Source organism: Pleurodeles waltl, chromosome 3_2 (assembly GCF_031143425.1).
Source record: "Pleurodeles waltl isolate 20211129_DDA chromosome 3_2, aPleWal1.hap1.20221129, whole genome shotgun sequence".
NCBI classification, from domain to species: domain Eukaryota; kingdom Metazoa; phylum Chordata; class Amphibia; order Caudata; family Salamandridae; genus Pleurodeles; species Pleurodeles waltl.
This window is the reverse complement of record NC_090441.1, coordinates 196,580,452-196,602,193: the sequence shown is the minus strand read 5'-3', so window position 1 is coordinate 196,602,193 and position 21,742 is coordinate 196,580,452. Positions and strand designations below refer to the sequence as shown.

The 21,742-nt window shown below is 48.1% G+C and overlaps 1 protein-coding gene across 2 annotated transcripts in view; it reads left to right on the top strand.

The window, feature by feature from the left end:
• The window catches only part of SPEG (striated muscle enriched protein kinase), a 1,321,813-nt gene that overhangs the window by 851,237 nt on the left and 448,834 nt on the right, over nt 1-21,742 (top strand). For both annotated transcript variants that reach the window (XM_069227158.1, XM_069227157.1), the window contains exon 20: nt 19,768-19,936. In XM_069227158.1, coding sequence (XP_069083259.1) covers nt 19,768-19,936 — 169 coding nt within the window. The remainder of the gene's footprint in view (nt 1-19,767; nt 19,937-21,742) is intronic.

Here is a 21,742-nt window from a genome sequence, read left to right as displayed (position 1 = left end):
AGTGGGGGTGGTGACTGCACGTGTGCGGAGTGTTTTGGTGGGTGTGCTGGTGATGGACGTAGTGGCTGATGATGTTGTGCATGCAAGTGTGAGTGGAGACGTCACAGGGAGGGAGGAGGGAGAAGAGGAGGAGGGGGACACAGAGGAGGCAGTGGCTGTTGGCATGTCTGCATGTGGCTGTTGCTTGTGTGAATGCTTGTGTGATGTGTGGTGCTTATGTCTGGATGAGCTGCCCTTGGGTGTTGAGGTGTGTGCAGGCTGGTCTGTAGGTGTGTCTGGGATAGGCAGAGGAACAGGGGAGTGGGACTGGGTTGAGGAAGTTGGAGGAGGGAGGAAGGAGACAGGGACAATGGCTGCCGTCAGTGCTGAGGCCAGAGCGTTGAACGATCGCTGATGGGCAGCCTGACCCGAATGAATGCCCTCCAGGTATGCATTGCTCCGGTGCACCTCCCTTTCTACCCCCTGGATGGCATTCAAAAGGGTAGACTGCCTAACAATGAGCGTCCTGAGGAGGTCAATGACCACCTCACTGGGGGCAGCAGGGGTAACTGGGGCAGGGACTGAGGTGCCTGGGGCGAAGGAGATGCCCACCTTCGTGTGCGAGAGGGCACGGGGCGAACGCTGAGGGGCTGCTTGGAGGGCGAAGCTGGTGCGCCGGGTGGCGGCTGTACCTGTTGTTGCGGTGGGCACGGATGTTGCCACCACCACAAGGGAGCTCCCTTCCGAGGGCGTGTCTGTGTTGTTGATGTCTCCACGTGTCCCCGTTGTGGAGCTCCCCTCGCCCTCCGTCTCACTGGTGAACTCAGAGTCGGTTGCATGGCCCTCCAGGGCCATGTGAGATGCAGCTCCCTCGTGCTCCGATGCCACTTCTCCTCCGCCTGATGATGCTAATGCACACATGAACAGGAAGAGCAGCAAAAAAAGGGTGGGGTGGTGGGGGGGGGGAAATAAAGACATGTTGAGTGCATGCATTGGCAACACAGTTGGCGGAGAGGACAGACACAGAAGCCCCCTGCACTACGCTGTGCACTTGGGGTACACTACTCAATCATTGGGACTTGGCCTACAAGCCTATGGATGACAACTGCACACATAGGTGACACAGGGCCATGGATAGCTGTACTTGGCATCCTACAAAGGTGGGGGGGTGGGGGCACAGGGCCATGCCTTACGGAGGGGCCTAGCCCACAGAAATCGCCCTGGCCTAGGGATACCCACAGCCCTCCTCCCCCACCCAGACACCTCCACTGCGCGCTAAGATAGCAGGATGTGCTGGTACTCACCCCCTTGTGTCTGCTGTGATGTCCTCACGCGCCCATCCAAATCTGGGTAGGCCACCGCCAGGATCCGGGACATCAGGGGGGTCAATTGACGAGTGGCACCCCTCCTACGTTGGGAGGCCATCCCCAGCAGAGCCTCTGCGGTCTTCCTGCTCCCTTGGCGGATGTCCTCCCACCTCTTGCGGCAGTGGGTGCCCCGTCTGTTGTGGACCCCCAGGGTCCGGACATCCTTGGCGATGGCACTCCAAATGTCGATTTTCTGATGGGCGCTGACCTATGTGACATGTACTGGGGGAGAAAATAAAATATCATCATTTTCTGCATGCTCGATGTGAGTGGCCCCCCCTCCCCACCCTTGCCATATGGCACATGCTCTCATCTGTCGTTTGATGCATGCCTCATTCGCTCCCCTCCCCACCATCGTTCATTCACCCCACTCCACCCAGGCATTGGCCATAAAGCATGGTCCCAGTGTACTTACCTGTTGGTCTGGAGGACCGTAGAGTAGCGCATACTGGGGGAGGACCCCATCCACGAGTTTCTCCAATTCTTCAGAAGTGAAGGCAGGGGCCCTTTCCCCAGTCGCAGTAGCCATTGTCTCTTCCAGACCGAGGTCACAGCAGCACTTGCAGTATAGGTCCTCTCCTGTAGATGATCAGGTCTCGAGTGATTAAGCAGATAGAAAATGGCGGTCACGCCGGCGGCGGTGCGTACCGCGGCTGTGCGTACCGCGACCGCCGGCGCACATCGTCATTGGCTCCTCAAACCCATAGGGTTCAATGTTAACCAATGCGGCTTAGCACCGCGGTCTTCGACCGCCTACCGCCACGGTGTGCCACGCCAGCGCATTGACCTCACATCCCATTGTCGCACTTCACAGGTTAGGCAGCCGCCATTTCAAGGGCCCACATGGCTTAATTTCTACTGCATCACACATGCCTAGGCCTTGCATCGACACTCATACAAGCCATTCACTGCATAGAGAATCGTGTACTGTGCAATCTGTGGGAACGTACCTGTGGGTTGATTGACTCTGTGCTCCATGTTGTCCTTCCTAGGCACCGTCCGCTGGGACTTGCGAGGAGATGGAGGAATCTTCCCGTGTACAGACCGCTGGTGGACCTGTCGACAATGGAAGAAAGACATGTCATATTGACATACAGGCTTGACCGAGCCACTATACAGGAACTGTGTGCCCAGCTGGAGCCAGACCTGATGTCACCCATCCGCCAACCCACAGGGATTCCCCCTCTAGTGCAGGTTCTGTCAGTATTCCATTTTTTGGCAAGTGGGTCATTTCAATCAACAGTGGCCATTTCATCAGGGATGTCTCAGCCGATGTTTTCAAAGGTGTTGTCCAGAGTGTTGTCTGCCCTGATGAAATACATGCGGAGCTACATTGTTTTCCCTGAGGTGGGCGATTTGGCTACAGTGAAGGGTGATTTCTATGCCCTTGGACATATTCCCAACATCATTCGTGCCATTGATGGGACACATGTGGCTTTGGTCCCCCCCAGCAGGAGTGAACAGGTGTACAGGAACAGAAAAAGTTATCATTCGATGAATGTCCAGGTGGTCTGTTTGGCTGACCAGTACATCTCCCATGTAAATGCCAAGTTCCCTGGGTCAGTGCATGACGCGTACATCATGTGAAATAGCAGTATCCCTTATGTGATGGAACAACTACAGAGACACCCGTGTGTGGCTAATTGGTGACTCTGGTTACCCCAACCTGTCCTGGCTACTGACCCCAGTGAGGAATCCCTGGACCAGGGCAGAGGAACGGTACAATGAGGCCCATGGGCGGACTAGGAGGGTGATCGAACGCACCTTCGGCCTCCTGAAGGCTAGGTTTAGGTGCCTGCATATGACAGGTGGATCCCTAATGTACTCACCAAAGAAGGTGTGTCATATCATCGTGGCCTGCTGTATGCTTCACAACCTGGCTTTGCGACGCCAGGTGCCTTTCCTGCAGGAGGATGCTCCAGATGGTGGTGTTGTGGCAGCTGTGGAGCCTGTGGAGAGTGAAGAGGAGGAAGACGACGAGGACGACACAGACAACAGGGACACAGTAATAGAGCAGTATTTTCAATAACACACAGGTAAGAATCAACACTGGCATTTTACATTTACTTACAGTCTCCTGCCTCTCTACTGTCTGTCCTTTTCACCCAGTGTATGGTAACTGAGTTGTGACTTTCCCTTCCAATTTCAGAGATGTGGGCCCCACTGCGTGACCTCTGCTTTGTTTGCCCATGGACTACAGCTGTGTGACAGTGGTATGTTGTCATCAGAATGTAACTTGACATTTTGCAACGGTTAAGTCTAATACATTTGTTCAAAATACAGGCAGACTCCAGATTATTTTTGTGCAATAAGTGGTTTTATTAAAGTGCTCAATTTAGGGACATGGTTGAAAAATCGGTGATGGGTGATGGTGGAGGAATGTCCATGGCAGAGTCCAGGTTTTCAGTCTCACAGGTGCATTGTCCATATGCCTGTGGAAGGTGGAGCAGGGGCAGTTTAAGGTTGGACAGGGTGACAATGTGGGACAGTGGGATGACATCAGGGGGTATCCTCTCCTGGCGGGGGTCTTGGCATCCTACTCTGTCTTCTTCCTAGATCTCAGGCCCCGCTTGCGGGGTGGTTCTCCTTCTGCAGGGGGTGGGGTTCTGGTGGCCTGTTGTTCTTGTGTGGGGGCCTCCTGTCCACTAGCGCCGGCGGAGGAGGTAGCCTGTTCTTGGTCCATGCTAGTGACAGGGGCCCTTTGTGGTGCCACAGTGTCCCGCAATGTGGTGACAATCTGGTTGAGAGCCACGACGATGGTGCCCATTGCGGAAGTAATGTTTCTGAGTTCTTCCCTGAACCCCATAAACTGTTCCTCCTGCAGTACCTGGATCTCCTGGGAGTGGTGGTACGCTCCCATGATGGAGGAGAGGGCCTCGTGGAGAGTGGGTTCCCTGGGCCTGTCCCCCCCCTGTCGCACAGTAGCCCTCCCAGTTCCCCTGTTTCCCTGGGCCTCTGTCCCCTGGACCGTGTGCCCACTACCGCTGCCCCAGGTCCCTGTTGTTGTTGGGGTGGTGGGTTAACCTGGGTGCCCTGTAGTGGTGGACACACCGCTGATTGACGTGTCCTGAAGTCAGAGGCATGGGCCCGCTGGGTGGGAACTGTGCTGGTGTTCCCAGAGGGGGGTAGGTCTGCTGTGGCCTGTGGCTGTGTGAGGGGAACCGACTGTCCCGAGGTCCCCGATGGGCCAGGCCGGTCATCTGGGTCCAGGGAGACAGAGCTGCTGTCATCACTGGGGGCCTCTTCTGGGGGTGGGTTGGACATTTCTGGACCCTCCTGGGTGGTGTGGTGGCGTTCGGGTCCTGCAGGGGTATAAGAGTATGATTATTGCTTCTGTGTGTGCCATATTGTGCAATGGGTGGGTGCCCGTGTACCCCAGTACTGGCATTTCCTTGTGGGGGCTGTTGTGACGGTGGTTTGTGGGGGAGATGGGTATGTGCAGTGGGCATGCTTAGGTGATGGGTGTCCATGGTTTGTGGTGGCATGCAGGGTTTGGTGTTGGGATGGGTGGGTTGTGATGGTGAGACATTAGGAAGGAGGATGTGTGATGGGGGTGGGGGGTGAGGGTGGGGGTATGAGTTGGCATGCTGGTGGGGTGGGGGGGATGAAGTAGTGAAGATGAGACTTACCAGAGTCCATTCCTCCAGCTACTCCTGCGAGGCCCTCAGGATGCAGGATGTTCAAGACTTGCTCCTCCCATGCTGTAAATTCTGGGGGTTGAGGTGGGGGTCCGCCGCCAGTCTTCTGCACCGCGATGTTGTGTCTGGATACCATGGAACGCACCTTCCCCTGTAGGTCATTCCACTGCTTCCTGATGTCGTCCCGATTTCGTGGATGCTGTCCCACAGCGTTGACCCTGTCCACTATTCTTTGCCATAGCTCCATCTTCCTGGCAATGCTGGTGTGCTGCACCTGTGTCCCGAAGAGCTGGGGCTCTACCCAAACTATTTCCTCCACCATGACCCTGAGTTCTGCGTCTGAGAACCTGGGGTGTCTTGGGGGTGCCATGGAGTGGTGTGGATGAGGTGTGGGGTGGAGTATGTGTTGATGAGTGTGGTGAGTGTGGTGGTGTGTGGTGTTTTGTGCGTGGATGTTGTGTGGGTGATGGTGTATTGTGCCTCTGTGTAATGGTGTTCTCTATTCTGTGCTGTCTCTCTCTGGGCTTTGTCTCTGATTTGTGGTCGTAGGGGTTTGTGGGTGATGTGGGTGTGTGTTTTATATTGTATTGGGTGTGTGGGAGTGTTGTGTGTATGTGTATCAGGTGTGTGTATTTCAAATTGTCCAATGTGGTTGTGTTTTGTAAGTGTGTGTGTATTTTGACCGCGGCGGTGTGTACCGCCAATGGAATTCCGCGGTTGAAAGACCGCCGCGTGGATTCGTGGGTCGGAATGGCATGGGCGTTTCTCTGTTGGCGTGACGGTGGAGGTTTGCTAATCGCCAGTTTTTCGCTGCCCTTTGATGTGGCGGACTTTTGTGGATGTCGGGATTTTGGCGGTTTGCCTGTTGCGGGTCAGAATGACCGTGGCGGTTTACCGCGACCGCGGCGGTGTTGTGGCGGTCTTCTGACCGGCGGTAAGCGCCTTTTACCGCCGAGGTTGGAATGACGCCCTTAGTGTTGTTATTTATCAATGCAGGGTTACTCCAATACGTATTCAAACCTAGACCACTAAATGTGATTCGATGTGAGAAAACCATGGAATATAATAAGATTCCCCAAGTTCAATACTTCTTCCCTGGCAAGGCTATAAGTGGATAGCTCTAAGGTTGACCACAATCATATCCAGAAAAGGAGAAGTATTAAAAGGCCTGAGTTACCAATCCCTTGGAGCCCCATATCAACAAATAAAGGAACAACAGGGGTACTTTGGGCAAACTAAATAAAGATCTTGAAAAGCTATTTTCTCTGAAGGTCAAACCACCAGTATTTCCTACACCCCCAGATTTTGGCCTCATAAAGTGCTGCAACCTGTGCCTTTGCCCAGTATACCTCAATGGCCAATGAAACAGGTTTAGGATTAGTGGCTTCGTACCTCGTAGTAACTGGAGACATGCTATGAAGTAATTACATTTCACATTGTTGGATATGGGACTTCCAATTGCATGATTTAACTCCACTTGTAGTCAGAGATGTCTACAGTTTGCAGGGTCACCCCTTTCATTCATAACCCTCCTCTACATGATCTGTGAGGTTTGAACACCATGATCTTAGTCTTAGAGGTATTCACCTGCAGTCCATGGAGATCGGAAAATTCAACAAATTTGTTTAACAGATTCTGTAGCCCAACCAGAGTGTGGTATATCAACAGGGTGTCATCTGCGAATAACAATGCTGTGAAAGAGAAACCTCCCAATCTAAGTGAATCATGGATGCAGGCGCTTAGATAATTAATAGTAGCATTTATATATAGTGAGAACAAAATTCAGGCAAGCATACCGCAATCTGTTAGCTCACCCCGCTGCCCCCTTATTAGGAAAACATTTTTCTCATGGAGTCTGATGAGAAAATCTAGCAATTCAGAGTTAGTTCCCATTCTCACAGTTTCTGTCTAGGGGCTAAGTAAAATACTGCCCTCAGGTACACGAAGGCCATATACAAACAGTAAATGTTTCCAAAGAATAAGGTTAAGTTGTAAGATCTGATCTATTTTACTTACCCTAGTGCGGAAAACCTGGTTGAAAGGGAGAGAGAGTTTTAGGGCCTGATTATAACCTTGGCGGACGGCGGAGGCCGTCCGCCAAGGTTCCGCCGCCAAATGACCGCACCGCGGTCACAAGACCGCGGCGGCCATTCTAACATTTCCTCTGGGCCGGCGGGCGCTCTCCAAAAGAGCGCCCGCCGGCCCAGAGGAAATGCCCCTGCAACGAGGACGCCGGCTCAGAATTGAGCCGGCGTAGTTGCAGGGGTGCGACGGGTGCAGTTTGCACCCGTCGCGTATTTCAGTGTCTGCATGGCAGACACTGAAATACTTTGCGGGGCCCTCTTACGGGGGCCCCTGCCGTGCCCATGCCCCGCGGCACCCCCTACCGCCATCCTGTTCATGGCGGGTTTCCCGCCATGAACAGGATGGCGGTAGGGGCTGTCAGAATCCTCATGGCGGCGGAGCGCGCTCCGCCGCCATGAAGGATTCCCCCGAGCAGCGGTAAGTCGGCGGGAGCCCGCCGACTTGCCGCTTCTGACCGCGGCTGAACCGCCGCGGTCAGAATGCTCGTGGGAGCACCGCCAGCCTGTTGGCGGTGCTCCCGTGGTCGGTGGCCCTGGCGGCCATCGGCCGCCAGGGTCAGAATGACCCCCTTAGTTTCTTCGATCCACTGAGGAAGTCTTTTGAGAAGTAGGGACAAAACACCTTCCATAAATTGTGGATGAGACCGATAGGTCTGTAATTGCTAGGTATAGATTGGTTACTGTTTTTAAACAATGGGATTATCTTCACCATGCCACGAGTCAGGTATTCTCTCTCATTGACATTACATTCATATATGGTCCCCACACAGGAGGCTCAGAGTGAAACAGATCTCCTGGGGTCTTGTCCGGACTAAGGCGCCTTTCAAGGTTGCAAGGATTGAATGGCCCTGAGAGTGTCGTCCAATCAAAATCAAAGTGACTTTGAATAAATATGTGAGGGCTGCGTGCTTCCCCAGGGAGAAATGTAATTGATTTGTAATTAAAATTACTATGCGTTAAAAAAAACATAGAAATTCACTGAAAAACTCAAAGGCTAAAGGGATGTTATAGTTAGGAAATAGAATTGTAAAAAAACATAGAAATTCACTTAAAAAAACAAAGATTACATGGACATTATAGTTAAGCTCACATTTTAAACGTACAGAACCATAGAAATTCATAAGTTATTGTTAGAGATACCTCAAGTACCAGGACAGTGATTCCTTATCATGAATGGGAACTAGACCAAAAAACTCTCTACAGTCTTTTTCGGTTATGGGGCAAACCGAACCTAGACCTATTTGCCACTCTCGAGAACAAGAAATGCCAGTACTACGCAAGTTGGCTTCCCCAAAAAGATTCATGGGGGAATGTGTTTTTGATGAGATGGTCCGGAGTTTATGCCTACGCTTTTCCTCCGATCCCGCTCATTCCGAGAGTCATCAACAAACTGAAGGTGGAGGGTGTCGCCTTCTCCTCATAGCTCCCAGATGGCCCAGACAAGTCTGGTATACAGAGCTCCTCATGCTCTCCGAACGACCACATCTACGACTCAGACGGAGTCCGACTCTTTTAACAATGCACCAGGGACAAGTCAGACACCCGGATCCGTCGTCTCTTCATTTGTCGGCTTGGCACCTGAATACAATGAATACTTGAATCTCAACATTTCCCAGGAGTGTAGAGACATCTTGGCAAAAGCTAGAGCTGACACCACTAACAAAACCTATAAGCTGAAGTGGAAGCGTTTTTGTATATGGTGTGCAGCAGAAGATATACATCCTTTGTCCTCTACTCCGGAACAGATACTTCCATATCTCCTGCTCCTGGCAAAATCAGGACTTGCATATTCTTCCATTCGTGTACATCTGGCTGCAATCTCCAGATACCGCAGATCTCCAGACAGAATCTCATTGTGTTCTACAAGAATTGTCAAACAATTCATGAAGGGTCTTTTTCGGACTTTCCCCCCAGTTAGAAAGCCTCCACCATTATGGTCCCTAAATGTTGTCCTGATGCAGCTCATGAAAGCTCCTTTTGAGCCGATCCACATGGCTGATTTAAAATTCATTTCATGGAAAACAGCGTTACTGCTAGCTCTTACTTCAGCAAAAAGAGTCAGCGACATTCAGGCTTTCACTATCAAACAGCCTTTTCTCCAATTCACAAACTCAGGTGTCATCCTGCGAACAAATCCTAAATTCATCCCGAAAGTTCCTTCAACGTTTCACTTGAATGAACCAGTCATCTTAAAAACCTTCTTTCCAAATCCGCAAACAATAGCAGAGAAGACGTTACATTCTCTTGATATTAAAAGATGTTTAAAGTTTTATCTACAGCAAACTCAAGCCATCCGCCAATCTGATCAATTATTTGTAGCATTTGGCGGCACAAGAAAGGGACATGCGGTGTCCAAACAGACTATAGCAAGATGGATTGGCCTGGCAATTCAATTCTGCCATTCAAAAGCAGGAAAACCGCTCCACACCAAGGTGAGAGCCCACTCTACAAGATCGGTAGCCACTTCAGCTGCACTCTTTGCAGGTGTACCACTACATAGCATCTGTAGAGCAGCAACATGGTCCAGCCAGCACACATTTACGAGGCATTACTGTCTCGAGGAAACTAACAACGTCGATACAGCAGTGGGACAGGCAGTGCTGAGGCATCTATTTCGTTAAGGTGAGCCTCTTACACATCCCACCACCACACTCGAGGTATGTTCGTCATTGGTTCTTAGTCTTATTACTAGCCACTGTGTGTTTTTTCTCTAATTTTGTGCTTCGGATTGTTCACTTTGTTATACTGCGTTAACTAGTAGTACACTTCATAATAATAACAAAACAAATTGTGTCAGGAATTTCGGCCACACAGCTTTTATGGCTCTTCTATTCGGATGTCTATGGATATATATATATATATATATATGTATGTTTTGATATATAGATCTTTACGTGCATTTTAAAGCTGAACTAAAGTGACTCGCATCACTTATAAACTTCAGACAAATTACAGTCAATAAAATTCACTAATTAGGAAGACTGTTCGTTATTCTGATTCAAGCATGTGAATCTATGAAAGATCCAATACTGGAGAAGAAAATTAGTTACTTACCTGTAACTGCAGTTCTCCAGTATTGGTATCTTTCATAGATTCACACGCGACCCACCCTCCTCCCCTCAGAGGCTCCCCTATTATACAGATATTAAACTTCACACTCCTACTAGAAAATCTGAGGGAATTCAGCCTCTGTTGGGAGTGTTTGGGAGGGGCTGAATCCTGATTGGTTGATGCTGAAGTTTGGGTCTTTTCACAAAACAAAGTGGATAGATTGTAAAATACCCTATGAGGCCTACTAGGGCCTACTGGTTTTACTTTTACTGATTTACTGCTTTATATATTTAAGTTTACCGTGAGGCTCCCACCTCGACGACGGGGATGATTCAAGCATGTGAATCTATGAAAGATACCAATACTGGAGAACTGCAGTTACAGGTAAGTAACTAATTTTCTTAGCACTGATTTCAGAGAGAAGATGCTTGAGAAACAGTCACATTCCCAAAATTACACCAGATATGGGGCCTGATTTTGAGTGTGGCCACACTCACGGTGGCGGTCTGGACCACTGTGGATGCGGGTGTCCGACCGCCACATAACAACCCTGGCGGTTGGATCAGCAGGGAACTACCAGCTCCACCAGGATCTTGGATCCCAGGTGTCTGGCATTGGCGGAGATCCTAATCCACCAGGGCAGGGCTGCAAGCAGTGCTACCCTAGGGATTACGACCTCGTTCTCCCTCAGGCTTTTCAAGGCGGTAACACTGCCATGAAAAGGCTGGAGAAGAACAGTTGCAGGGGTGTCCACAGGGGGGCCCCTGCACTGCCCATGGCATGGGCAGTGCAAGCCCCCCCCTGGCCAGCACCATCACAGTGTTCACTGTCTGCCTTGCAGACAGTGAACATTGCAAGGGTGCTAGTGCACCCTGCTGGCTACAACATTTCTGTGAGCTCAATTTCAAGCCGGAGACAATGCTGTAGCCTGTTTTCCACTAGGCCAGCGGGCGTAAACTTAGGATTCCGAACGCTGACCTAGCGGGAAAAAAAAAAAAAAAAAAATAGTAAACATATAAAATCAAACACTGCAATAAAATACATACGAAATAATACTAACAACCAGTACTATGCACAATGATATGTTCTAATGAGATATTTTACAATTATATTAAAACCAACACCTACAATGATATTCTTAACTTCCATACTTCTGTCAGCGATATTTTTGATATCCTGATATTTGTGACACAATTTTTGCATCACAATATTTTTTATTCAATATTTTGTCTAAGTACCTTGATAATATCGCTGCAACATTTGCATTGAAATTGTTGATGAGCAAACTCAGCATGGCGGAGTCATGACTTGTAGTTACATTAGGGGCGGAGTTATAGTTCTCTTCCAGGGGATCCTCATCAATAGTCATAAACATTGAATATTCCCGCCCTTGTGCGGGGACCCCGGAGCATATATAAAATACACACATATAAAGTATGAAGTATGCACGAAAAATATATATATAGCATTTTTAGTAGACATATTTTTCATACTAAACTCATGTATACATGTGTAAAACAGCAATGCAGGCTATAATCATAAACAGGCTTAAATGCTTTATTTCTATGAAGTTTTTTTTTAAAAAAATTTTTTTTAATCTTTATAAAACTACAATAGAGAATAAATATCTACCCAAGCCCCAAAATTGGGCTTAGGGAAATAAGCAGTTGTAATCCCTAGAGAAAAAGAGAAAAAAACTACATTGAAAAACAATGGAGCATTCTTAGCCAATAGGCTGCATGCAGGTTAACACAGGAGAACCATAAAAACTTTGGCACCGTGCCTTTAAGACCCTGAGCACCTCCAGTATCCCACCATGCCTCAGGGGTGAAGGAGAGGTGACAGTTGGTTCACAGTTAGGTCAGTTCTTTTTTCCGGCTTCTTCTGAGAGGATCCTGGAGCATTGAGCTCTCAGTTTTTCTGAGTTTTTCTCAGAAAAATACTTTAAAACAGCGTTTTTTCCTGTTTTACTCGACATCTAACATCATTGTCTGAGTTTGGCAGTTTTTTCCTGACAGAAAAATGCCTTCCCTTTTTGTCAAATGCCCTTCCTGTGGGAAGAAGAAGGCCCAGTCAGATCCACACACTCTTTGTATTGTGTGCCTGCCTCAGAGTCACTGCCCTGACACTTGCAAACACTGCAAGAACATGTCAAAGAGGACTCTGAAGGACAGAGAAAAGATCAGGCTTCATGGGCTTCACGAGAGGCAGAAAACATCATCCTCTTCGCTTCCCAGGCAGCCAACAAGCCACTCTCAGGAGAGAATGGCTAGGTCGACGTCAGCAGGTAGGAAAATACCTGTTTGTTCCCCATCGATGTCGTCGCTGCCACCATCTCACCGCCATAGATCGCCGTCGACGGTGACCCGACCGATGTCGAAGGATACGGCGTCGAGAGAACATGGCCATCGCAGGGGCATATCTACGTCGATGGCAGCCCGCCGATCGACATCGAGTCATCACTGGCGCGCACATTTGCCGCCGAAGGCCTCGCGCCCCTCGGCGTCAGGAGACACGACGTCGAAATCGCCACGGTGGCGAGAGACACATCCGCCGTCGGCCGCTCACCGCTCCACGTCGATGCACACGACGGCGAGCAGGTCGAGGTCCAGAGATCGCCGTTCGACATCAAGGCACTCAACGTCGAGGCACTCAACGTCGAGGCACTCAATGTCGAGGCACGAACAACCAGCGGCACTCCCTTCGACGTCAGTACAGCTGTCGACGTCGACGCAGGTTTTACCTGTCTCGCAGGGAGTAAAGCATCAACATCTGCAAGCAGATAAGACCGCTCCATCTCCAGTGGTCTCCATAAGGAGTGATTCATCTCGTTCGAGAGCGGCATCATAGGGGCATGTTTCACCCATCAATCTGTCACCAAGATGGCTGGAGAGCCTTAACAGGCCAGCGGCCTCTCCGGATTCACAGTATTCACGGATGTACTCTCCTACTGCCTCTCTCCCGAGAACGCCATCACCGACAGCGCGAGCAGGACGGGCTCGTTCTGCTTCTCGCCAACCGACCACGAGGCCTGGGCGCTCTGTTACAGCGTCTCGCAGCAGGTCACGTTCCCGGCGACAATCTAGGTCACGGTCAGGACACAGAAGATCGCCCTCTTGGTCATCGTCAGGGTCATCTGTCGGACGATACTCCCCCACCTTAACAGATTCTCCACCAGCCAGAGTCTCACCGGTGGATGACATCACTACTTTTAATGAGGTACTTTTCAGGGGAGCACAGAAGTTAAATATAGAGGTTCCAGAACCATCAACCTCCTCATCAGTCATTTTTGAGACTCTACAACATAGAGCGGTTTCGAAAAAGCTACTACCGCTAGTGCCTGGTCTGTTGCAGCCAACCATGGACACTTTTTTGGCGCCAGCCACACTCAAATCTGCTCCTGCTAGGATTTTGAAAAAATATAAAGCGCCTGAGCAGGATCCTTTATTCCTAAGAATGGATCCGCCGCCGGACTCCGTAATATTGGCCGCAGCCAGAAAAACTCACTCAGTGGCATCATCCTCCACGGTCCCACCGGACAAAGAGAGCAGACATCTAGACTCTCTGGGGAGAAAAATGTGCGGCACGGCGGCATCTGCAATGAAGGTCTCCAGCGCGTCTGCACTCCTAGGCAGATACGACCGTTCTCTGTGGGACTCTCTCAACAGGTTCACAGAAAAATTACCTAGGGAAGACAGACAGGACTTCCAAGAGATCCTGCAAGAGGGATGTCTGGTATCCAACCAAGTCATCAGCGCAGCGGCAGATGGGGCAGACTTAGCTGCACATGGGTACGCACATGGAATCTGTGCTAGAAGGTCTTCCTGGTTGAGACTGACTGGTCTAAAACAGGAAGCACAACAGCGCATCCTAAATCTTCCATTCAATGGGAACTCGCTGTTTGGTACCCATACGGACGAAGAAATGGCGTGCATGAAGACTGAAGTGGACACCATGAGGGCAGTAGGCCTGGAAAGGAAGAAGGACTTCAGGAGGAGGTATAGGCCTTATGACAGGCGCCCTTTCCAGCAGAGGGTTCAAACCCCTCACTGGTCCCAGAGGCCACAGCAAAGGCAGGGACGCCCTCTTTTTCAGGCTCATAGGGCCACAAGGGAACGAGGGTCAAGTAGACCTCAACAATCCACGCCAAAAGCACCGGCCAAGCAATGAGAACTCGCTTCCCTCAACACTGTGCACCACTACGGTGGGGGGAAGTATCACAGATTTTCTTCACGAGTGGCACTCTATCACAAAAGACAAATGGGTGCTCAACATTGTTGAAAATGGCTACTCTCTTCTCTTCAGACAACCTCCACCGCACTTGCCGCCAGCCAAATGCAATCCATCTCACGTCAACCTATTGCGCAAAGAGGCTCTCGCCCTCTTACGAAAGAAGGCAATAGAAAAAGTTCCACTTGCGCACAGAGGAAAGGGGGTTTACTCCCGTTATTTTCTGGTGGCGAAAAAAGGCCGAGAGGGCGTTTTCAGACCAATTCTGGACTTACGGCTTCTGAACAAGTACATAAGAAAGCAAAAGTTCAGGATGCTGGCTCTTCACCAGATTTTCCCTCAGCTACATCAGGGAGACTGGATGTGCTCCATCGACCTACAGGATGCATACTTTCACATCCCGATAGCTCCCAAGCATCGGAAATTCCTGCGCTTCCAGATAGCCTCACAGCACTATCAGTTCAAAGTGCTACCATTCGGCCTGAAATCTGCCCCCCGCGTCTTCTCGAAATGTGTGGCAGTGGTAGCGCCACATCTTCGAAAACAAAAAATCTTCATCTACCCATACCTAGACGACTGGCTACTGAAAGCCTCCTCTCCGGATCAGGCGAGAGCCCATCGGGACATTGTGCTCAAGGTTTTCGAGTCCCTAGGTCTTCAAGTCAACTACCAAAAGTCCACCTTGATTCCAACACAGAACCTCCACTACCTGGGAGCCATATTAAACACAGAGCTCCAAAGAGTGTATCCTTCGGAGGAACGACTATTATCAATAAAGAAAAAGTGTCAAGACCTGTTAAAATCCGACACACCTACGGCCCATCAGGTGACATCTCTGCTGGGCTCCATGGCATCATGCATTTTCATTGTCCCAAATGCAAGGCTGCATATGAGGCCCCTCCAAGAGGCGTTGGAGAACAACTGGAGCCAAAGGACAGGTCTCTGGGAGGACAGAGTGCGGCTGCCGATAGCAGCACGTCAGTCATTGCAATGGTGGATGCACAGACCTCACCTGTCAGTAGGGGCTCCGTTTCACCAGGTAATTCCATCCAACACTCTGGTAACGGATGCGTCTCTTCAGGGATGGGGGGCTCACCTAGGTCCCCTTCAAGCTCATGGCCTGTGGTCCGACAACGAAATGAAGTACCACATCAATCTGCTGGAGCTTAGATCAGTCCATCTGGCTCTCAAGTCTTTTGCTCCATCGATTCAGGGGAAATCTCTCCTAATACAAACGGACAATACAACCACAATGTATTATTTGAACAGATGGGGGGAACGAGATCCTTACCCCTATCTCGGGAGTCACAAACAATCTGGCATTGGCTCCTGGCCAGAGGAATGTCGCTTACAGGGGTTCACCTACCAGGTCAACAAAACGTGGAAGCAGATTTCCTGAGCAAATACCTAGAGGATGCACACGATTGGGTCCTACACGGCGAAGTCATCGAAGACATCTTCGCTCAATGAGGTCGACCTCAATTGGATCTCTTCGCAGACGAGGTAAACAAGAAATGCCCAGACTTCGCATCCAGGTTCTACCGTCCGGGATCTCTAGGGAATGCCCTGTTGATCGACTTGTCAGGGATATTTCTCTACGCTTTTCCACCGATTCCCCTCATACCGGCGGTGATCAACAAACTTTACAGATCCAGCACCAGAATGATTCTCATAGCTCCGCAATGGCCCTGTCAATTCTGGTACACAGATCTCCTCGACCTATCGGAACAACCTCACAGGAGGCTGCCGTGCAGACCGTATCTTCTGAGCAGACTGGAGGGCAGGGTTCTGCATCCCAACCTACCCTCTCTGAGCTTGACAGCATGGCTCCTGAATTCCTGCAGTATGGGCAGCTAGGGCTCTCGCAGGAGTGCATGAACATCTTGAAAGAGTCCAAACGACCTTCCACACAGCGTTCTTACGCGTTTAAGTGGAAGAGGTTCTACATATGGTGCTGTCAGCAAGGTCAGAATCCCATACGGGCCCAGGAGGACGTTATATTGTCTTACTTACTCCATCTGGCAAAGTCCGGTCTGCAGGTATCATCTATTAAGGTACATTTGTCTGCCATTACAACCTATCGTAAGTCACCTTCTCAGGAATCCTTCTTTACGAAACCAGTAGTCAAGGATTTCTTGGAAGGTTTGAAAAAAGTTTTTCCGCCCATTCGGAGACCCGCCCCTCCATGGGAACTAAACATAGTACTGTCAAAACTTATGGGCCCTCCTTTCGAACCTATACACAAAGCCTCTTTGCAACACCTTACGTGGAAGACGGCTTTTTCGGTAGCCATTACTTCCGCGAGGAGGGTCAGTGAAATTCAGGCTTTGTCTTCCAAAGAACCGTACACAGTCTTTCACGACAATAGAGTAGTTCTGCGAACTCACCCATCATTCCTTCCGAAGGTGGTGTCTGAATTCCACATCAATCAGACTATTTCTCTACCTACTTTCTTCCCCAATCCGGGGACTCCGGCGGAGAAAGCGTTGCACTCCCTAGATCTGAAAAGAGTGCTAAAATTTTATTTGGATAAGACAAAATTGATTAGACATTCCAACCACTTGTTTGTAAATTATGGTCTTTTGAGGACAGGAGAGGCAGCATCTAAACGAACAATATCAAGATGGATAGTTTCTTGTATTGTTAATGCTTACCAGTTGGCTATCAAACAACTACTTGCTAGACCTAAAGCGCATTCCACAAGGGGAAAAGCGGCTACTGCTGCCCTCCTTAACAATGTTCCAATATCTGAAATTTGTAAGGCTGCTACATGGAAGTCTGTACATACATTTACTAGACATTACTGTTTGGACTCAGATGCAAGAGCAGACGCCCAAGTGGGGCAAGCCTCGCTGAGAAATTTGTTTGCATAATACATATCTATTCCTGCACTTCTATTGGACAGTCCGCAGAGTTTAGGGATGGGCTTGCTAATCTATTCAATGTTTATGTCTATTGATGAGGATCCCCTGGAAGAGAAGGATAAGTTACTTACCTGTAAATCCTAGTTCTCTTCCAGGGGTATCCTCATCAAAGTCATAAACAACCCACCCTCCTCCCCGGACGCACGTCTCCTAGAAGTGCAGGACAGACTATCTTTTGAATCGGCTACACAGATTGTCACCGTAAAAAAGTACTGACCTAACTGTGAACCAACTGTCACCTCTCCTTCACCCCTGAGGCATGGTGGGATACTGGAGGTGCTCAGGGTCTTAAAGGCACGGTGCCAAAGTTTTGATGGTTCTCCTGTGTTAACCTGCATGCAGCCTATCGGCTAAGAATGCTCCATTGTTTTTCAATGTATTTTGTTACTCTTTTTCTCTAGGGATTACAACTGCTTATTTCCCTAAGCCCAATTTTGGGGCTTGGGTAGATATTTATTCTCTATTGTAGTTTTATAAAGATTAAAAAATAAAATAAAAAAAACTTCATAGAAATAAAGCATTTTTGCCTGTTTATGATTATAGCCTGCATTGCTGTTTTACACATGTATACATGAGTTTAGTATGAAAAATATGTCTACTAAAAATGCTATATATATATTTTTCGTGCATATTTCATACTTTATATGTGTGTATTTTATATATGCTCCGGGATCCCCGCACAAGGGCGGGAATATTCAATGTTTATGACTTTGATGAGGATACCCCTGGAAGAGAACTAGGATTTACAGGTAAGTAACTTATCCTTATTTGAGATAACTGTAGCTGGGGAATTTCACTGGTTTTGTACTTTAAAATACATTGTTTTAACTGACATCTTTAACTAACTTTAAAATCTCTTGAACCTTTGTTTTTTTCAGTGAAAAAAATAAATAAATATATATATATATATATATATATATATATATATATATATATATATATATATATATATATATATATATATATATATTGTGGTTTACTGTGACCCAATGTGTGCTAGCTACCAAGAATCACTTCTATAAACACCACTGAGTGACAATGAACAATAATCCTTGTTCTGAAGGGACTGTCTGCTGACTTAAGGACTGAAAATTACTGCTTACAAGGTTCCCTGATTGGGTCTCTGAGATCCTCCTAATGGAAGCATGGTCCCCACTCTGGTAACTGAAAGGAAAGGCACTTCCACTAAGATTAGGCTTAACTTCTCTGGAGAACAGGGCGGTTCCAGCATCTCTGGCACATTCCTAATGACAGAAAACAAGGCATTACCTTGGAGCCTTAAAGGTCTCCATCAGCATATGTGATGCTCTGTCAAACACTTGAAAAGATGTAACCCTATTCCAGCTAATGTCAGTATCTCTGCAGTCGCAGGGAGGCCTACAGATATGTATTAAGGAGCCAGATTTGTAAGTGCGAATAAAAGTGGCATAAAAACTGGAGCTGCTGGCATAGCCACCAGCTCTGTTCGAATGCCAAGGGTAACAGGTACTCACACTGAGAGCCATATTTATTACATTACAAACCACTAGCTCAGCATCATTCCAAGACATGTTGTGAGGAGTCGGCCACCACCACAAGCATGTCTTGTTTATGTGGTGGCCCAGAAAAAGTCTTTACATCTTATGGGAATCATAGGGAGAGATGTATGCAACATTGAAAACTCTTTCCTGGTTTAAGGCTTAATTCCAGCCTGTTTATGCTGCTCTCATTCATAGGGAATCTACCTGAAACCTGAAGAGGCTAATTAGGTCATCAACTGGGCTACATAGTTAAGTCCCTTCTTACAAGAACCTTGTGAAGTATTAAGTTATGGTCTGTTAATAATTGGAAAAACCTGTCCTCATATGGAGATTTGAGTCAGCTAGGAAGTGCACAGATTGCCTTGATGAAGGTACAGTTTACTGTGGTCACGTTCAGTGTGAGCGGGTATCCAATCTTACGGTCACTGTGGTCTCCATATAAGGACCGTTTTTCCAGTTTTTACAAGAACATAATGCAAGGTACTAGCTACCAACAGGAAAGACAAGGTTTTGTCATGTCTGACCCTGAACTTAGGTAGCAACACAACTTGTAATTATTCCGCAAAGATCAGAGACTGTAACAGCTTGAACCTTTACCTGGTGACTACATAACTCAGAGTACAAATTTCGAGAAAGCCCCAGGCTTGCGTTTCACATAGTGGGCAAAACATGTGTTGGCTGAAGTTTCTCACACCTTAGGCACAGTTAAGGCTGAAGTCTTTCACATAAAAAGCGTATTGAAATAATTTAAACAATGAGCCTGTGTATCACCAAGTACAGGAAATGTACCTCATTTGAATAGAGTCCTACTACATAACCCACTGCCTACCCTTTTCTCCCCTTGATTTAATATGTCATTGTGGATATAGGGGCATTTCCCACTATCTATGGCTTGGCAGCAGATTTGAACATTTAGTCAATATTTGGTAACACATTTAACAAGGCATCACCTCTTCCTTCATTTCCACTTGTAGGATCAGGAGCTGATATCTGAGAGCAGCCACCACACCTTTGTATACGATGACAGTGAGTGCTCCCTCATCATCCTCAACACTGTGGAAGACGACTGCGGAGTTTATACCTGCACTGCCAAGAACCTGGCTGGGGAGGTCTCCTGCAAAGCAGAACTGGTGGTGCGCACAGGTGAGACATTTGGAGTATGTAGATTTCATGGGCAGGAAGCAATGCTGCACCATGCAACTTTATTCTTGTTTGCCAAGTGCAGCACAAATGGTGGTTCTCAAACTAGGAAGGGAGAGAGCCACATGGAGCCTACACTTGTCTCAGTTTGTTTACTCTTGCTTCCAGTTCCGTTTGTCCAAACCTCAGTAGACAAACTGATCATTTGACTTAGTAAATGAGAATATGTATTGTATTCCCAACTTTACATCAACTATGCTGGATAGCCATAAAGTACCCTTTAAAAAAAGTCTGGCTGCTATACACAAAGTCCTGTAAACAGAAATCCTTCTCCCCTTGAGAGAAGCTCACCATTGTTCAGAAAGCCATCTAGAGCAGTATCCTCTATAAAACTATCAATACTCAGACTGAAAGGGCCTAACTAACTTCATGTTAAATTCCCCTACTTTCAACCGCGGTTGCATCTCCCCCTAGCAGTAGGTTTTGCAAAACATATGGAAGGATCTATATTATCCAAAAGGCATAATATGCTCCCATGAAAGAGCTAACAGGTATTCCTTCCCCAGTGAGGTCTGTAGTATACTGTGTTATACTGTGTTATATAAAAAATAAATACATCCGTGGAGAATGGTGTCTCTAGTAATCAATAGCTTCCTTTGGTCATCCGTCTCATCACATGTTTTGACAAGAGCTAAGGAGCTAATGATCAAGAAGATAAAACTGCCAAAATCTGTTTCGCAACAATTCAGATCTTCTCTGCTTTGTGGTCTATGCAAACAACCTTGTGAATCTGTGGAAGATTCATGACTATGGAAAAATCATTTGCAATCTCAGTTATTGGTTTGGCAATATTTATTTACAGTCCTTATTGATTTATATTAAGCAAAGGGCACCAATGTGTTATAGTTCTCAAATGAATAAGTCACAGATCTTTAATTCTTCAGTGTTGTTTCAGTACTGGAGCTTCCACATAGTCATGTAACCCTTCCTCGTCACTTCCTCAATTTGAGTTATTAATGCCTTCCTATTCCTTATCCAGAACGCAATCTAAAGTGATACACATGATTTAAAATTTCTGTGAAGTCACAGTGATAGCGCAAATGGAGAAAGAGCCAGGATAATGCAGGCAGAAGCATGTTCAAATCTGCCCTAAGACGATACCACAAAATGACCCAGATCACCAAATGGGGAAAGCATCAATGACAGCACCAACAGGAGCAAAGAAATCTTCACCATTGTGAAAGATTCCACCTCACCACTGGCCACCTCCAACTCGATCGCCCCTTTGCAGGACGTCTGCAACAATCTCTCTCAATTCTTCAGCAGCAAAATCACCGCCATTTACAGCAACTTTGGGCTGCAACTGGACCCAACAGACCTCGCCAAACACCTCCCAATCTCATCCAAAGGCCCAATGCTAACCACATGGCCCATCATTACCTCAGAAGAAACTGTTGCCACCATGAAGTCCACCCACTCAGGGACCCCATCGGACCCAGGCCCCCACCACACCTACTACAGAGGACTCCAGCCCACCAGCACCATGCTTATACCCATTCTGAATGCCCCTACCTCTTCCACAACCTTCTCAGATACCCGGAAACATGTAACTGTTCCCACCTTGCTGAAGAAACCCTCTGCAGATCCTTCAATGTTCGCTAATTACAGACCGATCTCCCTGCTACTATGCCGGCCAAGGTCCTGGAGAAAATCATTGACAGACACCTTACTGAATACATCAAAGACCACCAACTCCTCAACACCATTCAGTCTGGTTTCACACCCAATCACAGTACGAAAACTACCCTC